The sequence below is a fragment of the Nicotiana sylvestris genome, chromosome 12 (genome assembly GCF_000393655.2).
Source record: "Nicotiana sylvestris chromosome 12, ASM39365v2, whole genome shotgun sequence".
NCBI classification, from domain to species: domain Eukaryota; kingdom Viridiplantae; phylum Streptophyta; class Magnoliopsida; order Solanales; family Solanaceae; genus Nicotiana; species Nicotiana sylvestris.
Window position 1 is genome coordinate 94,378,902 of NC_091068.1, and position 24,600 is coordinate 94,403,501.

Sequence of the window (24,600 nt, forward strand, 5' to 3'; positions counted from 1 at the left end):
ATGCTAACTTCCACAATGGGTGCCGAAACTTTCCCGGGTCTTCTAAAACCCGGTTCGGACATAAGCCCAAGTCCGAAATCATCACACAAACCTGCTGGAACCTTCAAATTTTGATTCTGAGGTCGTTTACTCAAAAATCCAACCTTAGCCAATTCTTTCAACTTAAAGTTTCCGAAATGAATTCTCTTTCCAAATCAACTCCGAACTTCCCAGAATTCAATTCCGACCGTGTGCACAAGTCATAATACCTGAAGTGAAGCTACTCATGGCCTCAAACTGCTGAACGACGCGCTAGAGCTCTAAACGACTGGTCGGGTCATTGCATTCTCTCCCACTTAAACATACGTTCGTCCTAAAACGTGCTACGAACTGCGCTGGAGTTGCCTGAAATCACTATTTAACACCTCGAGCACCTACCCGTGGTACCACAACTCAGTTGGGCACCCTAGCTCGATCAATTTGAAGATACCCTTTTTCACTTAGGCAAATAAGCCTTAAAGCCTAATTCCAACATCCGGAATTCTCTGCCAGGCCTGTTTCCAACATACGAACACCATATCAATCACCACACGATGTACCAGAACATGACTGCATACCCTTGCTGAATTCACACCTTGCACCGCTTTATTCACAGAACCACAATAACATTCTCTGAGCATAATAGTCGAAATTCCACAAATCTGATGCTCCCATTGCAGCTCATGACATACATAGGTCTTGCTCTAACTCTTACAATATCGCCACAATGGAAGAGATGTGTAGAATTTCATAACCAACTACTGAATCATCAAATCATTAGGTCTATACTCCTGACAAGAACCATCACCTCATTCTGAACCAAATACTGGTCTTTGCTCCTTAATGTACTTCATATAATCAGATTGCACTGATCCTGAATCCAATGATCTCGTCTCACCCAGTATGAATTGCTCAGGCAATAAGCCACCCTGGACATGATCAAAAGTCTCATATGATGCCACAATGTACCAATGGGCTATCAATTCGAACGCGATATAAAAGGAAAATGAACTCTGGAAGGGACTACTTAACTCTCATACAGCTAATACGAAGTTTTCTCGGAAAAAATGAAATGAAACACATAAAAACAGATACGGGGAACTGTACTCAAAATCACACTGTAGCAGCGCGCGACTCAATCCAAACAACATACCCATGGCGGCGTGCCACCCGATCCGCACGTAAAATTCACATAAGGGGATACACACCGAGCTAGATTGCTCATTACAAAAAAATACCGAATATCGGTCACAAGCACGCTAAGTGCATAATACCATCCCTGGGAAGACATATAGCGCTATAAGCTACAAACTCAAGCACACTGAGGTGTGATATACGATCTGAATCTCAAGAGCCATTCTGCTCATATAACATCATCTCTACGCGGAACCTCAACACATAAGAAATTCACCAAGCCGTCTCACAACTCACACGACGCAATATATCATTACATAAAATAGCTGATGACGAAATAACACTCCGACTACTCTTCCATAAGGACCGCATTGCTGAAATGAACACATCTGGCCTGATATAGAGCCCATATTCACATTTAAATCCATCCACCGACCTCAAGTTGATTTCGGTCGCACTGAACTAGGCTAATAACCTTTCAAAGGTCCATAATAAGTCCCCTTTTCTCATAACACACAAGAACAACCATCATAACCAGAGTACTCCTCCACAGTCCACACCCCAATAAACCGAGTGCCCTCCAGGCATAAATTCTCAATTTAACAACATCACTACAATCTTCATACTTGGTTTAACTCTTCAATCAATCAAGTGGCTACATGCCACACTTATATAACCTTCCTGTGGGGCACACTCCCACAACCTTCCTTAACAGATGACAGGTCTGTACATCCAAACCACCGGCCGCACTAATGCTGAAAAGCAATCAAGAATCCTTAACCAGGATGCAAAGCCATTTTCACAAAACACCGATCTGAGGTGACGCTGAAGACAATACCAACTTACTTTAAATATTGAAACTCCTTTCCTGCTCATCCGAGCTCGTGACATCCTTGTGAACACCGAACTGCAACCCTAATCCTCGCTTCAAATTCCATACCACTCCCTGCACCCAACATGCCAATATATGATAGAACACGATCTTCATCATAACTCAAGAACCACTAACAGATTAACACTTCATCATATAAAAACTTGTCCCTTAACTCACTTCAGGAGAACCTTAGCAACACAAGTGAATTCTCATAACCGTAGAATATACAAATCTCTAAGTAGCGATCTAAGCCACCGTAGCCCTTTCGGGATCCGCATGCATATAACAGGCCATAATAGTAGAATACTTTTGAATAACATCAATCACGGCGGCCGACAAGCTTACCATGTACCATCGCAAATCACCTGCACAACTTGATCACGCTGAATGAACTGATCACTACCACCAATCTGCCAATTCAACTATGGCTAACCAATCTATCTTTTTACAATTTATCCTTGATTGCCTTAGAAATAATAATAACTCCATCCAACACATAACATGATCCATTCGCACTCATCCCGAGTGACTTTGAATCACGAGACCATGCTGTCTTAGATCCCACAAACCGTTTCATACCTCCTAAATGCTACACTGCAAGTCAGAACATCATAGAACATTCTGGGCCTCTTCTCATAAGCTGCTACAAAGCTTGATTCTTAACCGTACCTATAGGCTCGAAATCATTAGGCACCACACTTTGCCCATTTGAATCCACTAGGATCGTTATTGAGAGCCACCCGCTCTGACTTGGCCATAAATGTAATAAACTCCATGAATCTTCTAGCACATGAATACCCTCACGATAAAGCACCTGGCAAAATCACTTCCCTTGGAACCCACATCTATACAAGGCATAAATCCTGAATCCTTCCCCAAGTCTGAACATGAGCCAATAAGGCCAACCATAACACACCTTTAACAATTCCTTTGCTCAAATTACCACTTATGTTCTTTTTTCACAGCTGAAATAACCCATCAATATGCTAACATCTAGAAACCTCGCAAGTAGTTAACCATGCAACCCAAATATAGGCGGTGGGACTCTCCCACTTAGCTTGAAGCCACTATTACGCACCTCTGAAATTCACCAAGACTCTTTATCTCTTATTGGCATGACCTCGCACAATTAAACCGCCAGATTCCTTGAAATCCTTCCATTAGCACTTCATGAACACCCTGAATTTACATCAACATTCACATATTCGACCTCTTACCGGAATGGCCAGTAAAATCCTCCGCAGAAGCTTCGCCAACCATGCGACTGCTGACCTGCTCCCAGGGAATAACCCATCTGTGGAAATCACCTCCCGACATCTTCCAATGCTGCTGCACGGGGTATAATCACTACGACCTCAATAACCCATCCTGAGTCCGAGCTCACTCTCTAGCTGCACAAGTCCATTTACCCCTCGTAGACATCAATTAGATGTGCGGCAACATCCTTCCAATTCAATGTTATGTTGTATCCTTCTTCATTTCAAGCAACTCATTTCCATTATATCAAATCTCCTGCCGCATAATAGCCCATGCTCCAAATTAAATACGAAGGCCCCAATCACCAATCTCTAAAATTCCCAAATCATTCCAAACTCTCCTTAAGGTGCGTGGTCATCCTACCACCAAGCCCATATGCAACTCCGCCACTCTCCCACTTTGGCGGAACTCACCCCTTTAATCGAGTACTCAACCTTTGCTTCTTATACTTAGGCTTCTAGAAATTTTAACCACCACCTGACACTCCCCACATGTCCTTCCTCATCCTTTGCCGCTCAGTTGTTGCCTTAAATAAAAATCTATCTTCGTAACACTTGAACCCACAAATTGCTACTAACTTTAAATCTCCCTGAGGTTATCTTTCTTGGTCCATCAACACTAGATATACCGATTTCAATCCTGAACAACTGCACATCACAATCTCTGATAGTCGCCTCTACATTATTATTTCACAATATCCTTCCCCAAAGGTTAATTGAAGAAAACCATAACATCGATGAACTCAATATATTCAATCGAGGACGACGATACCACGTCGCAGATGAAAATCCCATCACACTTGAAATCAACAAGTTTTGTCACTCCGTCACTCCAAATCTGGACATCCCTAGGCTAATTGCTTTTCCTCCGCCGGACTTGAAATATCAAATGTCTGAATCGTGCACTGAGTAGACTTCCTTTCAAATCATTCACTGCCCCAACACATAGGCAAATATCCTACTATCAAGTCAGTATTGTGCGATAACCAATCATGAGCATCATAGCAACCTGTGCATAGCCTCCAAGCTCTTAGAAGCACAACTACTGATCTGAAACGATAGAAAAATCCTTCCGCAAGGCGACGACAATAGCCCAACCAACTATACCGGGAGAAACATCCCGCACTACATCTATAGTACCATTACAATTCTTCAATTCTCTATTTATAACAAGTGCTTCACGTCGCATAAGATTGAGTAGGAAAGAAACAAAGGCATAAGCCTCAAAGGAATCAAACAACACGATGAGGAATCAAGAAGGGAAGTACTCCTAACAGCTTTGTAGCCTCTCGAAGATAAGTATAGACATCTCCGTATTGATTTGCAAGACTCTACTAGACTTACTCATAACTCGTGAGACCTAAGGGAACCTAGTGCTCTGATACCATATTGTCACGACCCAAAATTCACTAAGGGTCATGATGGCGCTGGACACCGCTGTAGGCAAGCCAACCATAAATACTTAATTAAATTCTCATTTAAACAATTGTTAAAACTCTGAGTTTTTCTACAATTTTTACTAGTAAAAGATACTCAGTTCAAATTAAATATATATGTGAAGAAGTCAATACAAAATACCACATAACTATCCCAGAACCCGGTGTCACAAATGCATGAGCTATTTTTAGGAAGCAATATAATACAACAACCGTTCGAAATACAAATTGGAGAGAAAATAAATATAATAATCTGGAAGAGACTCTGTTCGCTGCGGGTCGTCTCGAGAAGTGCAGCTCACCTGTGCAACAAAAATGCACAACAAGTGTAGTATGAGTACGAAAATAACGTGTACCCAATGAGTATCCCGTCTAATCTCGAAGAAGTAGAGACGAGAGGTCGACTTCGATACTTATTAGTGGTCCAATAATGATACATCCATAATATAATGAATCGTGGATTTATAGAAACATGATTGGTAATTCAATAGGGTGAAATTCCCAAAATTTCCTTTTTTCATCATTTATACACGTATTATCAAGCCGGGAAGAGGCAATAAAAACTTCAATATGTTTCAAGGCAAGCAATAAAAGCATGCGCAAATCATGTCGAGGACATACGACCCGATCCAACAATATTTAAACTGTGCACTGCCAGAGGGTCGAATGGCGCGAACCATAGATGCATATATTTAATATACCAAGGCATTCGACCCGTTCCAAAATTAAACACATACGGACAGTCAATCAAGAAGTCAACAGGGAACAATTATCCAAAGAAAAGCCAATTCTCTTTTAACAATTTTATAAAAATGAAGTTTAATCCTTTTAGAAATTCATTTACCAATTTGATAGGATTTAAGCAATTCACCGGTCAACAAGGTTACAAATATTCCAAGTATAGTATGCTTTTGGGTCCTAGACTACCCGGACTTACACAAAATAGTAGCTACGCACGCACTCTCGTCACCTCGTGCACACTTAGCCTCCACAAATAGGAGCACATAACCAATTATTTTACCTATGGGGACAATTCCCTCTTACAAGGTTAGAAAGGAGACTCACCTCGCTCCGAAGCCTATATTCCGATTCAAGAACGCACTCAAACCTCCAATTCAGAGCCGAACGATCCAAAATTATTCAAATAGGGTAAGAACTAGTCAATACATGCTCAAAAGTTCATATTCTAATTATTAAACAAATTTTCCAACCGTAAATGCAAGGTTCCTAAAATTCATCCCCGGCCCACGTGCCCGGATTTCAGAAATATTTGAAGAAAGTTGTTACCCATAACCTAAGAATCAAGAATATATGATTTTTACTCCATTCCCAAATAAATTTCGTGGTTAAATCTTGTTTTTACATAATTCTAGGTTTTCATCTACAACCCTTGATTTTCCCTAATTTTCACATGTTAATCTACCCATAATCCATGTATTTAACTTATGATGTGTAGAAATTACTTACCTCTTTGATGATGATGGAATCCCTTCTCAAATGCTCTAAAAAATCGCCTTAGGCCAAGTGGGAAATGAAGGAAATAGGCTAAGTCTCGGGATAAAAAGCTCTGAGTTCCAGTTGCAGATATCGCATTTGCGACATTCGGCTCGCAAATGCGATGTCGCATTTGCGACAATTGCATCGCAAATGCAAAGTCTAGCCCACCCTGCCCTAGTCGCATTTGCGACAAGATTCTTCGCAAATGCGAAGGTGACAGACTCTCAAAGTCGATCCTTCATTCGCAAATGCGAACTTTCCCCTAGAAGCCCAGCTCGTAAATGCGAATGGAAACTCGCAAATGCGAGGTTGCATTTGCGACCAATGCATCGCAATTGCGATCATACCAGTACCAGCAATTCTATTTCTTAGCAAATCACTCCGAAGCTATCCCGGATCACACCCGAGCCCCAGAGGCTCCAAACCAAACACCCACACAAGTCTAAAAACATAACACGGACTTGGTCGAAGCCTCAAATCACATCAAACCACGATAAAACCATGAATTGCACTCCAATTCAAGCTTAATGAACTTTAAGATTTCAACTTCTACTTTCGATGTTTAAACTCATCAAATCATGTCCGATTGACCTCAAATTTTGCACACAAGTAATATTTGGCATTACAGACCTACTCCAACTTCCGAAATCGGATTTCGACCCCGATATCAAAAAGTCCACTTCCGGTCAAACTTCTCAAAAACCTTCAAATTATTATCTTTAGCCAAATAACTCCAAAATGACCCACGGACCTCCGAATTCACTTCCGATCGCGCTCCCAACACCAGAATCACCATACGGAGCTATTCTTAGACTCGGAATCAGAAACAAACATTGATAACACTGAAATGCACTTCAACCCAAACGTATGAATTTCTTCCAAAATGCTAACTTCCACAATGGGTACAGAAACGTTGCCGGTTCTTCCAAAACCCGGTCCAGACATACGCCCAAGTTAGAAATAATTATACGAACCTGCTGGAATATTCGAATCCCGATTCCGAGATCGTTTACTCAAAATCCAACCTTAGTCAATTTTTTCAACTTAAAGCTTCCGAAATGAGAATTCTCTTTCCAAATTAACTTTGAACTTTCCGGAATTCAATTTCGACCGTGCACAAAAGTTATAATACTTGAAGTGAAGCTAATCACGACCTCAAACTGCTGAACGACGCTCTAAAGCTCAAAATGATCGGTTGGGTCGTTACAATCTCCCATGCATAATTATATTCTCCTCTTGTGACTTGATTGGACTTTCGCTACGGTAAGCTCTACAAAACAAATAATTTAATTTGTTCATGAATCTTTGCTCCATAGAGAAAACTTTAAACACAATTTATTTGTTCGCATTTACGTTTTTTTTCTTTTTGAAATAATACCCTCCATCACAACTTGTATTGAAAGTTTGATTTGATATAAAATTTTAAGATAGAAAAAAAATTAAAAGTTGTGGTCTAAAATAAAACTAGACATTTCTGTTGGTCTAAATCATCACATTAAGGAGCAAATGAGAAATTTAAAATTTAAAATTTAATGGCTCCTAAATATATTAACGGACTTATTAAGGAAATAGTATCATGTATTAGGACTGGGAGAGTAAAAAAAATTTACACTATAAATATCTTATCTATGCTAACAAATATCAGGTACTTGTATCATTCTTCTTTGCCTATATAGCTTAGTGTCACGTCCTTAGTCCTTAACTAAATACATGTGTGACACTTGACAACTCGCTCATGATTTTGCATAACTTGCTCACGTTCTTGCTATGACAAGTCAGCCTTATTCTACTCAAGATTGCTAAGGAAATGTTAGAACACAAGAGAAGTGCCAAAGAAGCTTCTATATTAGAGAGAACTTGATTGTTTTGCTTGATGAGTTACAAATGAATGCCCCCTATTTATACTAATCACCTAGGGGCTAGTGTGTAAATAATAATTGTTCCACAAGTCCTCCCATATTTACAAAAGACTACACCCTCAAGAATTTTCTAAATGACTAGAATATTCCAAGGCTTTCCAAAAGAGTATTCCTACCAAGTCCATAATATCTAGAGTTTTTCTAAGGAAATTCTCTATAGTTCTAAAATATTCCACTAAGATCTAGTACCTAACTTAATTAACCCTTCCATATGGAAAGAATATATGGTAAGTGGCACCTACATGGCATGATGATATGGCGGGCCATGACACTCTCCCTTGCCAAATTTTGTGCTACCCTCGGCACAAAGCATCGACACGTACGCGTGCACCTGTGATGACCCAAAAGGTCATCACTTATTTTAAAATAAAGTTCTACATTTCGAGGGCTTAAAAACCTTTTTTAGCATTACATCGATTTGTGTGCGTCATCCGGGCGCGTAGCTGGAAAGCCTAAATGTGAAAATCTATGAAAAATGATAAATTTTGACTATAAAATGAATTAATTTGACTTCGGTCAATGTTTTGGATAAACGGACCCGAACCCGTGATTGTATGGTCCCGGAGGGTCCATAGGATAATATGAGACTTGGGCGTATGCACGAAATCGAATTCCATGGTCTCAAGCCCGAGAAATGAATTTTTTGAAGAAAATTGTTTTCTGAAATTGTTCATAAGGTTTGGAAATGAATTTTATTAGAACGTGCTGGTATTGGGCTCGTATTTTGGTTCCAGTGCTCGGTACAGGTCATATGTATGATTTAAGATAATTCTGTGAAGTTTGGTAAGAAACGGAATCCGTTTGACGTGATTCGGACCTTAAATGCAAAATTAGATTTTTAAAGAAGTTTTGAGAAATATCATTGATCTTGAGGTTTAATTCGATGTTCATGATGATATTTTGGTGATTTTATTACACGAATAAGTCTGTAGGATGTTTTTGAGGTTATGTGTATATTTGGGTTGGAGCCCCGAGGGCTCGGGTGAGTTTTGAATAGGCCACGAGGTGCATTTTGAACTTAGAAAACTGCAGGTTTTTCAGCTGTGCATAGCAAGCGTGTAGGTTTTGCATTTGCGAAGCCTAGCTCACAAATGCTATGTTGTAAATGCGAGCGGCTTATCACAATTGCGAAAGAAGCCTAGGCCAGCTCCCTTTCGCAAATGCGAGGTTATCCTCGCAAATGCGAACTTTCTTATTTGGCCAGCGATCGCAAATGCGATGCTGTAGTCGCATTTCCCAAGTCACAAATGCGAAAGTCCAGCTTTTATGAAGGGTTCACAAATGCGAGCCCTGTTTCGCATTTCCCAGCTTAGTAGAGGTCGGGGTTCGCAATTGCGAACCCCTGTTCGCATTTCCCATACCTGCGACCTGCAAATTTATACTTAGACGATTTTAAACCCATTTTTCATATCCTCTCAAAACATAAACACACCAGGGCGATTTTTCAAAGGCTTCTTCTTATTTAAATCAATTCTAAGTCATTTTTAATTTGTCACGACCCGGATTTCCCACCCTCGGGAGCCGTGATGACGCCTACTAATACGAGCTAGGCAAGCCAATCAATTTCACAATTTACCTTTTTACCCATTTTATATTCATTAATAATTTCGAAATAATAACAGTTAAACATCAAAATTTAACATATGCAGAAGAAAGAAACAATAAGCTATCTGAACATGAATATCTAATACAACTGTTTGACTCTCGACTACCCAGAACTGGTGTCACAGTTTCATAGACGGTCTAAGAATACTACAAATAAATAGTCTGGAAGAAATAAATAAATACAACACTGTCTCCAGAAATGCATGAAATAAATAGGAAAAGTAGATAGAAGGAGACGCCAAGGCCTGCGGACGCCTGCAGGACTACCTCGGGTCGCCTGATGATCAAGAATCAGCAATCTCACTGCGGTCCGAACTCCACAACATCGGGATCTGCATAAAGAACTGCAGAGTGTAGTATCAGCACAATCGACCCCATGTGCTGGTAAGTGTCTAGCCTAACCTCGGCGAAGTAGTGACGAGGCTAGGACCAGACTACAAAATAAACTTGTGCAGTTCAAATATATACAGCGGAAAAGAAATACAAAAATAAACAAATAAAGATAGGAGGGGGAAACATGCTTCGGGGAATAACAGGTAAAATAGAATATCGAGAGAATTATAAAGGAATCAAAATCAACCACTAACAAGAATAAGGAAAACAAAGGCAGATTTCACTTTCTTCTCACATCTTGTTGCAGGCGTGCAACCCAATCCCATTTCCTGTATCTTGTGGAAGGCGTGCCACTCGCTCCCATTTCATGTATCTCATGGCAGGCGTGTCATCCGCTCCCATTTCATTTATCTCGTGGCAGGCGTGCCACCCTCTCCCATTTCACTTATCTCGTGGTAGGCGTACCACCCGCTCCCATTTCATTTATCTTATGGTAGGCGTACCACCCGCTCCCATTTCATTATATCTTGTGGTAGGCATACCACCCACTCCCATTTCATTATATCTTGTGGTAGACATAACACCCGCTCCCATTTCATTATATCTAGTGGTAGGCATACCATGCGCTCCTAGTTACAAGCCACCAATAACCACAAGGAATCCCGACAAGGGAACAATAATATCAAACAAACATCCCGGCAAGGGAACAATGATGATAATAACATGTGAGGCACAATAAACCACAACAGAGTCATAACAATTTATAATACAAGAATCACGGGCATGCTTGACACCGACGTATAGATACTCGTCACCATGCTTATACGTCAACTCCACAATTAACACGTAGCAAATAGACACCACTCCTAATCCCTCAAGTTAAGGTTAGACCAAACACTTACCTCGATGCCACAGACACAATTCACGTTTCATTTATAGCTTTACCCCTTGATTCCACCATCAATTCCCTCGAATCTAGCCACAAGTTACTTAATTACATCAATAAACGCTAAATGAATCAACCCCAATGCATGAAAATGAGTTTTCCAAAGTTTTACCCAAAATGTCAAAAATCGCCCCTGGGCCCACATGGTCAAAACCCGAGGTTCGAACCAAAATATGATTACCCATTCCCCCACAAACCCAAATATATGATTTATTTTGAAATCGGACCTCAAAATCGAGGTCCAAATCCCCAATTTTTTGAAAAACCTAGGCTCTACCCAAAACACCCAATTTTTCCCATGAAAATCATTGATTTTGAGTTGAAATCATGTTAAAAGATGTTAATGATTGAAGAAAACTAGTTAAAAATAACTTACAATTGATTTGGAGAAGAAGAAGCCTTTGAAAAATCGCCCTGGTGTGTTTATGTTTTGAGAGAAGATGAAAAATGGGTTTATAATAGTCTAAGTATAAAGTTGCAGGTCGCAGGTATGGGAAATGCGAATAGCTCTACTAAGCTGGGAAATTCGAAACAGGGCTCGCATTTGCGAACCCTTCATAAATGCTGGACTTTCGCATTTGCGAAAATAATGTCGCATTTGCGACTTGGGAATTACGACTACAGAATCGCATTTGCGATCGCTGGCCAAATGGGAAACTTCGCATTTGGGAGACGGAGTTGGCCTGGGCTTCTTTCGCAATTGCGACAAGCCGCTCGTATTTGCGATGTCGCATTTGCGAGCCAGGCTTTGCAAATGCGAAGCCTGCAGTCCTGCTATGCATAGTTGAAAACCTTGCAATTTCCTAAGTTTAAAATGCACCCCTTGGCCTATCCAAAACTTACCCGAGCCCTCGCGGCTCCAACCCAAATATACACACAACCTCAAGACTATCATATGGACTTGTTCGTGTAATAAAATCACCAACGGACAGACAACCGTTCGTCCTCGAACGGACAGAAGAAGAAAGTACCTGAGTCGGGGAAAAGATGGGGATAACTACTCCGCATATCGGACTCAGACTCCCAGGTCGATGCCTAAGGAGGCTGACCTCTCCACTAAACACGAACAGAAGGAAAGGTTTTTGATCTCAATTGACGAACCTGCCGATCTAGAATAGCCACCGGTTCCTCCTCATAAGACAGGTCCTTGTCCAACTGGACAGTGCTGAAATCTAACACGTGGGATGGATCGCCGTGATATTTCCAAAGCATGGACACATGAAACACTAGATGCATGGCTGATAAGCTCGGCGGCAACGCAAGTCTATAAGACACCTCTCCCACTCGATCAAGAATCTCAAACGGGCCAATGAACCTAGGGCTAAGCTTGCCCTTCTTCCCAAATCTCATCATGCCCTTCATAGGCGACACTCGAAGCAATACCCGCTCACCAACCATGAATGCCAAATCACGAACCTTACGGTCTGCATAACTCTTTTGCCTGGACTGAGCTGTACGAAGCCTATCCTGAATAATCCTGACCTTGTCCAAGGCCTCCTGAACTAGACTCCTACCCAACAACTGAGCCTCTCACGGCTCAAACCATCCAACCAGAGACTGACACCGCCTACCATATAAAGCCTCATAAGGAGCCATCTGGATACTCGACTGGTAGTTGTTGTTGTAGGCAAACTCTACTAAAGGAAAAAACGGATCCCACGAGCCTCTAAAGTCAATGACACAAGCTCGGAGCATATCCTCCAAAATTTGAATGGCCGCTCAGACTGCCTGTCTGTCCGAGGATGAAATGCTGTGCTCAGCTCAACCCGCGTGCCCAACTCTCACTGAACAGCTCTCCAGAAACGTGAGGTAAACTGCGTACCTTGATCCGAAATGATGGACTCGAGCACACCATGAAAACAAACAATCTCCTGGATATAAATCTCAGTTAACCCCTCGGAAGAATAGGAGACTGCCACAGGAATAAAATGCGCTGACTTGGTCAACCTATCAACAATAACCCACACTGCATCAAACTTCCTCCGAGTCTGTGGGAGTCTAATAATGAAATCCATAGTGATCCACTCCCACTTCCACTCGGGAAGCTCAATACTCTGAAATGAACCACTGGGCCTCTAATTCTCGTACTTAACCTGCTAACAATTCAAATACCGAGCCACATATGCAACGATATCCTTTTTCATTCTCCACCACCAATAATACCGTCGCAAATCCTGATACATCTTAGCGGCGCCCAGATGAATAGAGTACCGAAAACTATGGGCCTCCTCTAAAATCAACTCTCGAAGCCCATCCACATTAGGCACACAAACTCGACCCTGCAATCTCAAAACTCCATCATCACCTAAGGTAACCTACTTGGCACCTCCGCGCTACATCGTGTCTCTAAGGACACACAAATGGGGATTATCATACTGCCAATCTCGGATACGCTCTAATAAAGAAGAACGGGCGATCGTGCAAGCTAACACATGACTGGGCTCAGAAACATCCAACCTCATGAACTGATTGGCCAAAGCCTGAATATCTAAAGCAAGCGGTCTCTCACCAACCGGAATATAAGCAAGACTGCCCATACTGGCTAACTTCCTACTCAAGGCATCGGCCACCACATTAGCCTTTCCCGGATGATATAAGATAGTGATATCCTAATCTTTCAACAACTCCAACCATACAGATAATTCCTGAAGACTCTTGTGATTCGTGAACACCTCACATGCCACACCATACAGATAATGCCTCCAAATCTTCAACGCGTGAACAATGGCTGCAAACTCCAGATCATGAATTGGATAGTTCTTCTCATGAATCCTCAACTGCCGCAAAGCATAGGCAATGACTTTGCCATCCTGCATCAACACTGCACCTAGTCCAATACGAGATGCATCACAATAAACTGTATAAGGCCCTGAACCTGTGGGCAAAACCTACACTGGTGCCATAGTCATAGCTGTCTTGAGCTTCTGAAAGCTTGCCTCACACTCATCCAACCATCTAAACTGGGCACCCTTCTGGGTTAACATGGTCATCGGGGCTGCGATAGATGAAAACCCCTCCACAAACCAACGATAGTAGCTTGCCAATCCCAAAAAACTCCGAATCTCTATAGGTGATGCTGGTTTAGGCCAGTTCTTCACTGCCTCATTCTTCTTTGGATCCACTTGAATACCCTATGCTGATACAACATGACCCAGGAATGCAACTGAACTTAACCAGAACTCATACTTCGAGAACTTAACATATAACTGACTATCCCTCAAGGTATGAAGAACCACTCTAAGATGCTGCTCATGCTCCTTCTGGCTGCGAGAATATATCAAAATATCATCAATGAAGACTATCACGAATGAATCCAAGTAAAGCCTAAACACTCGGTTCATCAAATCCATAAAAGCTGCTGGGGCATTTGTCAACCCGAATGACATCACCAAGAACTCATAATGCCCATACCGAGTGCCAAAAGCTATCTTAGGGACATCAGATCTTATTCCTCAACTGATGGTAGCCAGATCTTAAGTCAATCTTCGAAAATACCTTAGCACCCTGAAGCTGATCAAACAAATCAACAATCCTCGATAATGGATACTTATTCTTGATCGTAACCTTGTTCAACTGTAGGTAATCAATACACATCCTCATCGATCCGTCTTTCTTCTTAACAAACAACACTGGCGCACCCCAAGGCGAAACACTCGGCCTAATGAAACCCTTCTCAAGCAAGCCTTGCAACTGCTCCTTTAACTTTTTCAACTCAGGCGGGGCCATACAATACAGCGGGATAGAAGTGGGCTGAGTGCCCGGAGCCAAATCAATGCAAAAGTCAATATCCTGTCGGCAAGTATACCTAGCAGGTCTGAAGGAAATACCTCAGGAAACTCACGAATAATGGGCACAGAATCAATAGAAGGAACCTCAGCACTAGAATCACGAACATATGCCAAATAGGCCAAACGTCCGTTCTTGACCATACGCCGAGCCTTCTCATAAGTGATAACACTACGGGTGGAATGAATAGGAGTCCCCATCCACTCTAAATGAGGTAAACTCGGTAAGGCTAAGGTCACAGTCTTGGCATGATAGTCCAAGATAGTGTGGTAGGGTCATAACTAGTCCATCACTAATATGACATCAAAATCGACCATGTCCAAAAGAAGCAAATCTACACGAGTCTCAAGACCTCCAATCACAACTATACATGAATGATGGAGTCGATCTACCACAATATAATCACCCACCGGTGTAGACACATAAACAAGATCACTCAAAGAATCACTAGGCATGACCAGATATAGTGCAAAACAAGAAGACACATATGAGTACGTATACCCTGGATCAAATAACACTGAAGCATCTCTATCACAAACCAGAACCGTACCTGTAATAACTGAATCGGAAGCCTCAGCCTCAGGCCTAGCTGGAAGAGCATAACATCGGGGCTGGGCCCCACCACCCTGAACTACATCTCTGGGATGACCTGCTGCTGGCTGGCCTCCACCTCTAGCGGCCTGAGATCCACCTCTAATACCTCTACCTCCACCTCTAGCACCTCTACCCCCACCTCTAGCTGGCTGGGCGGGCTGTGGAACACTTGGTGCCTGAACCATGTCACAAGAACCCCGATGTTGAGAGCTACTTAGTGCCCGAAGGCAATACCTAGCAATGTGCCTTGTGTCGCCACAAGTAAAACAAGTCCTCGGATGCTGGGGCGGACGACCCTGAAAACTCTGAAGCGGCGGTGCACTGATAGGAGGTGATAGTGCACTGTAGGACTACTAATCAGAATATTGCATCTGAGAACCACGACCACCTGAAGCACCGTGAGAAACCTGAAGTGCTGACTGAAAAGGCCTAGGAGGATGGCCTCTACCATATGAATCCCTACCTCCAGACGAGGTACCACTAAATTGGCCTAAATGACGGGGCCTCTTGTCCAACCCATGACCACCTCCTTGTGACAGAACCATCTTCACTCTCTGGGTCACATTGGCCGCCTCCTGGAAGGATATCTCACTCCCAGTCTCCCTAGCCATCTGAAGATAAATCGGATGAATAAGTCCATCAACAAACCTCCTCACCATCTCTCTCTCGGTGGGGAGTATGACAAGAGCATGACGAGCCAAGTCAATGAATTTGGTCTCATACTGGGTAACAGTCATGGAACCCTACTGAAGACGCTCGAACTGCCTCTGATAGGCCTCTCTCTGAGTGATGGGGAGAAACTTCTCCAGAAATAGCTGAGTGAACTTCTCCCAAGTCAAAGATGGCGACCCGGTATATCTAGCCAAACAGAAATCCCTCCACCAAGTCTTGGCAGATCCAAATAAGCAAAAAGTGGCAAAATCTATTGTATCCTTAGTAGATACACCACTGAAAGTAGTAGTGAAGATCTTGGTGAACCTATCCAGCCTTCACAAAGCATCGGTAGACATAGCTGATCCATCACCAGTCTGAGCTACCACACCCGACTGAACTGCTCCAACTGGCTGAACCGCTGGAGTCTGAATCTGGGAGCTACCTGCTTCGGATTGCGAGTAGCAGGAGTCTGGGCTCCTCCTCTAGCCTAAGAGACGGCTAGTGCTAGAGGAAGCAAACCTACCCGGTTGACACTCTCCATAAGGCCCAATAGACAGACCAGAACATCCTGAAGAACTGGGGTAGCAATAAACCCCTCTGGGACCTGAGCTGAGCTCACCGGAACTGCTAGGGCCGGAACCTCATCATCAAAATCAACTTGAGGCTCCGTTGCCGGTGCTGCTACTCTGGGCTGAGCTCTGCCCCTACCTCAGCATCTAGCTCAGCCTCGGCCTCGCCCTCTACCCCTCGTGGGAGCTGTTGTTGGGGGCTTGGGTTGCTGGTCAGTGGATGAGGAAGCGTGTGTTCTTGCTATCTGCGAAAGAATAGAGTAGAAATTCAATTAGCATTGAGAGACCAAACCATACGATAGGAAAGAATCAATGTGAAGTTTTTCCTAACTCTGTAGCCTCTGGGGGATAAATACAGACGTCCTCGTACTGATCCCTCAGACTTTACTAAGCTTGTTTGTGAACTGTGAGACCCATGTAACCTAGAGCTCTGATACCAACTTGTCACTACCCGGATTTTCCACCCTCGGGAGTCGTGATGGCGCCTACTAATACGAGCTAGGCAAGCCAATCAATTGCATAATTTACCTTTTTACCCATTTATATTCGTTAACAATTTTGAAATAATAACAGTTAAACAGCAGAATTTAACATAAGCGGAAGAAAGAAACAATAAGCTTTCTGAACATGAATATCCAATACAACTATTTGAGTCTCGACTACCCATAACTGGTGTCATAGTTTTACAGAAGGTCTAAGAATACTACAAATAAAGGGTCTTAAAGAAAGAAATAAATACAACACTATCTCTATAAATGCATGAAAGAAACAGGAGAAGTAGATAGAAGGAGACGCTAAGGCCTGAGGACGCTTGCAGGACTACCTCGGGTCGCCTAATAATCAAGAATCAGCAATCTCACGGCGGTCCGAAATCCACAACATTGGATCTGCACAAAAGAGTGCAAAGTGTAGTATCAGCACAACCGACCCCATGTGCTGGTAAGTGTCTAGCCTAACCTCGGCGAAGTAGTGACGAGGCTAGGACCAGACTACCAAATAAACCTGCGCAGATCAAATATATACAGTAAAAAAGAAATAGAGAAATAAAAAAATAAAGATAGGAGGGGGAAACATGCTTTGAGGAATAACAGGTAAAACAGAATATCAAGAGAATTATAAAGGAATCAAAATCAACCACTAACAAGAATAAGGAAAACAAAGGCAGATTTCACTTTCTTTTCACATCTTGTTGCAGGCGTGCAACCCGATCCCATTTCTTGTATCTCGTGGTAGGCGTGTCACCCTGTCCCATTTCATGTATCTCGTGGCAGGCGTGCCACCCGTTCCCATTTCATTTATCTCATGGCAGGCATGCCACCCGCTCCCATTTCACTTATTAATTCGATGTTCATGATGCTATTTTGGTGATTTTATTACACGAATAAGTCCGTAGGATATTTTTGAGGTTGTGTGTATATTTGTGTTGGAGCCCCGAGGGCTCGGGTGAGTTTTGGATAGGCCACGAGGTGTATTTTGAACTTAGAAAATTGCAGGTTTTTCAGTTGTGCAAAGTCTGGCTCGCAAATGCGAGTGGCTTGTCGCAATTGCGAAAGAAGCCCAGGCCAGCTCCCTCTCACAAATGCGAGGTTATCCTCGCAAATTTGAAGTTTCCCATTTGACCAGCGATCGCAAATGCGATGCTGTAGTCGCAAATGCGACATTATTTTCGCAAATGCGAATGCGAAAGTACAACATTTATGAAGGGTTCGCAAATGCGAGCCCTGTTTCGCATTTTCCAGCTTAGTAGAGGTCGGGGTTCACATTTGCAAATCCCTGTACGCATTTCCCATACCTGCGACCTGCAACTTTATACTTAGATGATTTTAAACCCATTTTTCATATCCTCTCAAAACATAAACACACCAGGGCGATTTTTCAAAGGCTTCTTCTTCTCCAAATCAATTGCAAGTCTTTTTTAACTAGTTTTCTTGAATCATTAACATCTTTTAACATGATTTCAATTCAAAATCAATGATTTTCATGAGGGAAATTGGGTGTTTTGGGTAGAGCCTAGGTTTTTCAAAAAATTGGGGATTTGGACCTCGATTTGATGTCCAATTTCAAAAGAAATCATATATTTGGGTTCGTGGGAAAATGGGTATTCGGGTTTTGGTTTGAACCTCGGGTTTTTACCATGTGGGCCCTGGGACGATTTTTGACTTTTTGGGTAAAACTTTGAAAAACTCATTTTCATGCATTAGGGTTGATTCATTTAGCATTTATTGATGTAATTAAATAACTTGTGGCTAGATTCGAGCGAATTGGTGGTGGAATCAAGTGGTAAAGCTATAATTGAAACGTGAATTGTGTTCGTGGCATCAAGGTAAGTGTTTGGTCTAACCTTAGCTTGAGGGATTAGGAGTGGTGTTTATTTGTTACGTGTTAATTGTGGAGTACGACGTATAGGCATGGTGATGAGTATCTATACATCGGTGTCAAGCATGCCCGTGAGTCTTGTATTATAAATTGTTATGACTCCGTTGTGGTTTATTGTGCCTCACATGTTATTATCATCATTGTTCCCTTGCCGGGTTTGTTTGATATTATTGTTCCCTCGCCGGGATATTGTTGAGATATCATTGTTCCTTTGCCGGGATGTTTGTTTGGTATTATTGTTCCCTTGCCGGGATATTGTTGAGATATCATTGTTCCCTTGCCGAGATGTTTGTTTGATATTATTGTTCCCTTGCAGGGATTCCTTGTGATTATTGTTGGCTTGTAATTCGGAGCGGGTGGTACGCCTACCACAAGATATAATGAAATGGGAGCGGGTGGTATGCCTACCACAAGATATAATGAAATGGGAGCGGGTAGTAATCCCACCACAAGATAAATGAAATGGGAGCGGGTGGTACGCCTACCACAAGATATAATGAAATGGGAGCTGGTGGCACGCCTGCCACGAGATATAGGAAATGAGATTGAGTTGCACGCCTGCAACAAGATGTGAAAAGAAATTAAAATCTGCCTTTGTTTTCCTTATTCTTGTTAGTGGTTGATTTTGATTCCTTTATAATTCTCTCGATATTCTGTTTTACATGTTATTTCCCGAAGCACGTTTCCCTCCCCATCTTTATTTGTTTATTTTTGTATTTCTTTTTCGCTATATATATTTGAACTGCACAGGTTTATTTGGTAGTCTGGTCCTAGCCTCGTCACTACTTCGCCAAGGTTAGGCTAGACACTTATCAGCACATGTGGTCGGTTGTGCTGATATAACACTCTACACTCTTTTGTGTAGACCCCAGTGTTGTGGACTTCGGACCGCAGTGAGATTGCTGATTCTTGATCATTAGGCCACTCAAGGTAGTCCTGCAGGCGTCCGCAGGCCTTGGCGTCTCCTTCTATCTACTATTCCTGTTTCTTTCATGCATTTCTAGAGACAGTGTTGTATTTATTTCTTTCTTTCAGACCCTTTATTTGTAGTATTCTTAGACCGTCTGTGAAATTGTTATACCAGTTCTGGGTAGTCGAGACTCAAATAGTTGTATTGGATATTCATGTTCAGATAGCTTATCGTTTCTTTCTTCCACTTATGTTAAACTCTGTTGTTTAACTGTTATTATTTTGAAATTTTTAATGAATATAAAATGGGTAAAAGGGTAAATTGTGCAATTGATTGGCTTGCCTAGCTCATATTAGTAAGTGCCATCACGACTCCCGAGGTTGGGAAATCCGGGTTGTGACAACACCTCACCTTGGCGTCGCTAGAGATCTTTGTCCATTAGCCATGATGCCATATGGGGCGGTTCACTTTCACATGTCATAAGGTACTTGTCACCTTTCTTCTTGCCCTGTTTGTACTTTGGATGGCTAACAATGGTGGTATCAATCCTCCGCTCACCGGATGCCTCTCTTTGCTCTTGGCCTGAATCTCCCCATGACTCAACCAAGTCTAGCATCTTCTCAAGCATCAGATCCATGCTTCCTGTCATGACCCAATTCTATTATAAGCTGTGATGGCGCCCAACATCGTCGTTAGGAAAGCCAACACTGATCAACTAGTGATTTTTTGTTCTAAATAAATTAGTAAGTGATAGCTTTTCCTTATTTTAAAAAAAAGATTAGAAGTTTGCAATTTTAGCATAAATAAATGGAAGCAATGTGTACGAATCATAATCATGTAAAACTAAAATCATAAGTCTACTAGTGTGTGTGCCAAGACCAGGTGTCACAAGTATGTGGGCAATCTAGTAGAATATACAAAACAAATGCTAGCCTACTGTCTAAAAGGAAATAGACAGAGAGTAAAAGCATAAGAGAGACTCCAGCTACTGCAGTACGACACAAAGGGTAGCTCATCGGGAAGTCTCAAGCTGGGGAATCAAGTCTACGTGCCGGTCTGGTGGCCAGATGCACCTACCTCAAATCCTGTACATCAAGTATAGAAGTATAGCATGGGTTTATAAAATATACCCAGTAAGTATCTAGTCTAACCTCGAAGAAGTAGTGACAAGGGGTCGACTCCGACACTTACTAGGTCCAACAGTATAATAATGTAAAATTTCTAATTAAGCATAATACATGGAGATAACAGTAAACTTAGAACAAGAAAACAATAACTAAACAATTCTTCCATCATAGTTAAGAACCACAATAAAACACTTCCTTCATTTAGAACAAGTGATTTTTCAAACAACATATTTATACAAGTTATTATTAGTTTCCAGTTCTATTATCACACACGAATACCACCGAGGACGTTCGGCCCGATTCAACATAAATGTAAACTATGCACTACCGAAGGTCAAACGACGCGAACCATAGATGCATCTATTTACCCCGCTCATGAATCATACATGCAGTGCGGTCAAACATAAAGTTAAAGAATTACCCCGCTCGTGAATCATATGTGCGACGCTGTCAGGTCAAAATTAATCATTTAAGTCATAATCCTTTCTTGAATCATTTGAAAATAAAGACAATTTAACTTGAAACCTTTAAATCCTTAGGAATCCTCAACTAAAATTCCATTTGTTACAATTAGCAAGTATAATCAAATAATGGTGTCCTCAAAGTATGGTGTAAACCTAGAACTACCCGGACATGACATGTATAGTAGCTATGTATGGACTTCGTCACTTCGTGCGTACGTAGCCCCCACAAATAATTACACAAGTTCACCTATGGAGATATTTCCCTCTTACAAAGTTAGAAAAGAGACTTATCTCGCTTCAAGGCCTACTTTCCAGTCCAAGCTTATGACACTCAATTTGGTGCCGAACAATCCAAAACGATCCAAATAGTGTAAAAACTAATCAATATAGGCTTAAAAGTTTATATCCCAACTATTAAAGTAATTTCCTAACTCTAAATGCAAGATTCCTAAATTTCACCCCCGGGCCGACGCACCCGAATTTCAGAAATTTTCAAAGAAAGTTGTTACCAATAACCTTAGAAACATAAATATATTATTTTCATTAAGTTCTATAACAATTTTCATGGAAAAACTCCATTTTATCAAAAAACTAGGTTTTCCTCTAAACCCATGATTTTCACTAATTTACATGTTATAATCTACCCATAAACTATGTATTAAAATCACATTAGATAGAAATTACTTACCTCACAAAGATAGGTCTAAATCTCTTACTTAAGAGCTCTCAAATCGCCCATGGGTGTAATAAATGACCCAAAAAATGCCAAAGTCCTGATTTTAAACTCACTTCCCAGCTGCCTCCTTCTTCGCGAACGCGAAAGAGGCCTCACGTTCGCGAAGTCAAGTGACTCAGGCCCCCCTGAAGACCCTTCATCACGAACACGACCAAGGTCTCGCGAATGTGGAGGCTGGCTTGGCCTACCCATTGTGAACGTCAAGGTTGCTTCGTGAACGCGAAGAACAAAACGCCCCCAGCCCAGTCCAGCTGCTCTTACGCGAATGCGAGTCACCTCACACGAACGCGAAGGTCAGTGGCCCCAGACCTTTGCAAATGCGGACTAGCTATCACGAACACGTAGCACATTTCCCCCCAGTCCCAACTCCTTCTATGCGAACGCGATGGTCTTTTCGCGTTCGTGAAAAAGGAAACCAGAACTGGGCATTTATGGTTTCTTACATATTGCTTCGAGGGGTCCAAAACTCACCCAAGCCACTCGGGACCCCGTCCAAAGGCACTAACAGGTCTGTAATCATAATACAGACTTTCTTAAACTCTCGAAACACGAAAAACAACAACGAAACCGAGAATCATACCCCAAAACCAAATTGAATCAAACTTTGAATTTTAAGTATTCCAAATTCTCTGAATGTGCCGAATCATACTTAGACTACTCGGAACGACACAAAATTTTGTGTGCAAGTCTTAAATGACATTACGAAACTATTCCTGGTCTCAAAATTCAAGTCAGACCTTGATATCATCCAAAACCCAATCTAAACATACACCCAAGTCCGAAATCATCATACGAACCTATTGGAACTGTCAAATCCTGATTCCGAGGTCATTTACTCAAAATGTTGAATGAAGTCAAACTTGGCCTTTTAAGCCAACCTTAAGGAACCAAGTGTTCCGATTTCAACCCGAATTCTTCCAAACCCCGAACTAACCATCCCCTTAAGTCATAAATCAGTAAAAGCAAGTATGTGAGGTCTTATTTAGGGGAATGAGGTTCTAGAAAGCAAAATGACCAGTCGGGTCGCCACATTCTCTACCTCTTAAACAATCGTTCGTCCTCCAACGGGTTTAGATTTGTACCTGAAGTGTTGAATAAATGTGGCTATCTACTCTGCATGTCCTCATCGGACTCCCAGGTCTTCTTCTCGATTGGTTGGCCCCTCCACTGAAACTTTATCGCGGAAATCCTTTTGGATCTCAATTGGCAATCTTGTCTAGAAACAATAGCCACTGGATCCTCTTCATAACCCAAGCTCTCATCTAGATGAATAGTACTGAAGTCTAGCACATGTGATGATTCAGCGTGGTATCTCTGGATCATAGACACGTGAAAAACTAGATGAACCTCTGATAGGCTAGGAGGTAAAGTAAGCTCATAAGCAACCTCCCCAAATCGCCTCAACACCTCAAATGGGCCTATAAACCTGGGGCTCAACTTGCCCTTCATCCCAAATCTCATAATACCCTTCATCGACGAGACTTTCAAGAGAACCTTCTAGCTGACCATAAATGATACATCATGCGCCTTCTGATCTGCGTAACTCTTCTGCTTGGACTATGTTGTGCGAAGTCTCTCCTAGATCAATTTTACCTTTTCCAAGGCCTCCTTTACCAAATCAGTGCCATATAACTTAGCCTCGTCGGGCTCAAACCACCCGATGGGAGAATGACATCGCCGATTATATAAAGCATTAAATGGAGCCATCTCGATGTTGGACTGATATCTATTATTGTAAGAAAACTCAGCCAAAGTCATGAACTGATCCCACTGTCCCCTAAAGTCAATAACGCATGCCTTAAGCATGTCCTCTAGTATATGAATTGTCGGCTCCAACTTCCCGTCGTTCTATGGATGAAATGTTGTGCTGAGCTCTATATGGGTACCCAACTCACTCAGTGTGTTACATCTTGTATTTTAGTATTAGGATAAATCGTAGTAACATAAAGGGATTAAGAGTATTCATGATATTATAGAGGATTTGTGACTATGTTATTATAAGACCCCGTAAGTTTAACAATCTTGATACCGTTATATACGTTTGATATGGTATTTATTTTGAGTGGAACATTTATTGTAGAAATTGAAAAATATGATTTGATATAGTTATTAATATTACTACTTTCGAATATGCTTTAAATTATACACATAATATGAGAAAGTTTATGAGATTTTCATTCTTGTAAAAATAGAAATGATTTTTTTCACAAGAAAAGAAGGTTATCTTTTTACCATTTTAAGAATTAAGCGTACGAAATTTTTTACTCTTTATATAAGATTATAAAAATTAGAAGTGGAGAAAATGTGACGACCAAAAGGGGTCATCACCTGTTTTCTTATCCATTTTGTGCTTCCGAGGCCTTGAA

General features: G+C 41.7%; 1 protein-coding gene across 1 annotated transcript; it reads right to left on the reverse strand.

Annotated features, from left to right (window-relative positions):
• Positions 1-23,338: 23,338 nt before the first annotated feature.
• Positions 23,339-23,941, reverse strand: LOC138883394 (uncharacterized). Its single transcript, XM_070164077.1, has 2 exons — positions 23,828-23,941; positions 23,339-23,548 (listed from the first exon to the last, which is right to left on the reverse strand). The coding sequence occupies exons 1-2, from the start codon at positions 23,939-23,941 to the stop codon at positions 23,339-23,341; spliced, it is 324 nt and encodes a 107-aa protein (XP_070020178.1).
• Positions 23,942-24,600: the final 659 nt, after the last annotated feature.

Coding starts and splice junctions, on each gene's coding strand:
- LOC138883394 (XM_070164077.1), bottom strand. CDS start 23,941: ATGGCTCCATTTAATGCTTTATATAATCGGCGATGTCATTCTCCCATC. Junction 23,549..23,827: donor TAAAGGAGGCCTTGGAAAAG/GTAAAATTGATC, acceptor TCTATGATCCAG/AGATACCACGCTGAATCATC.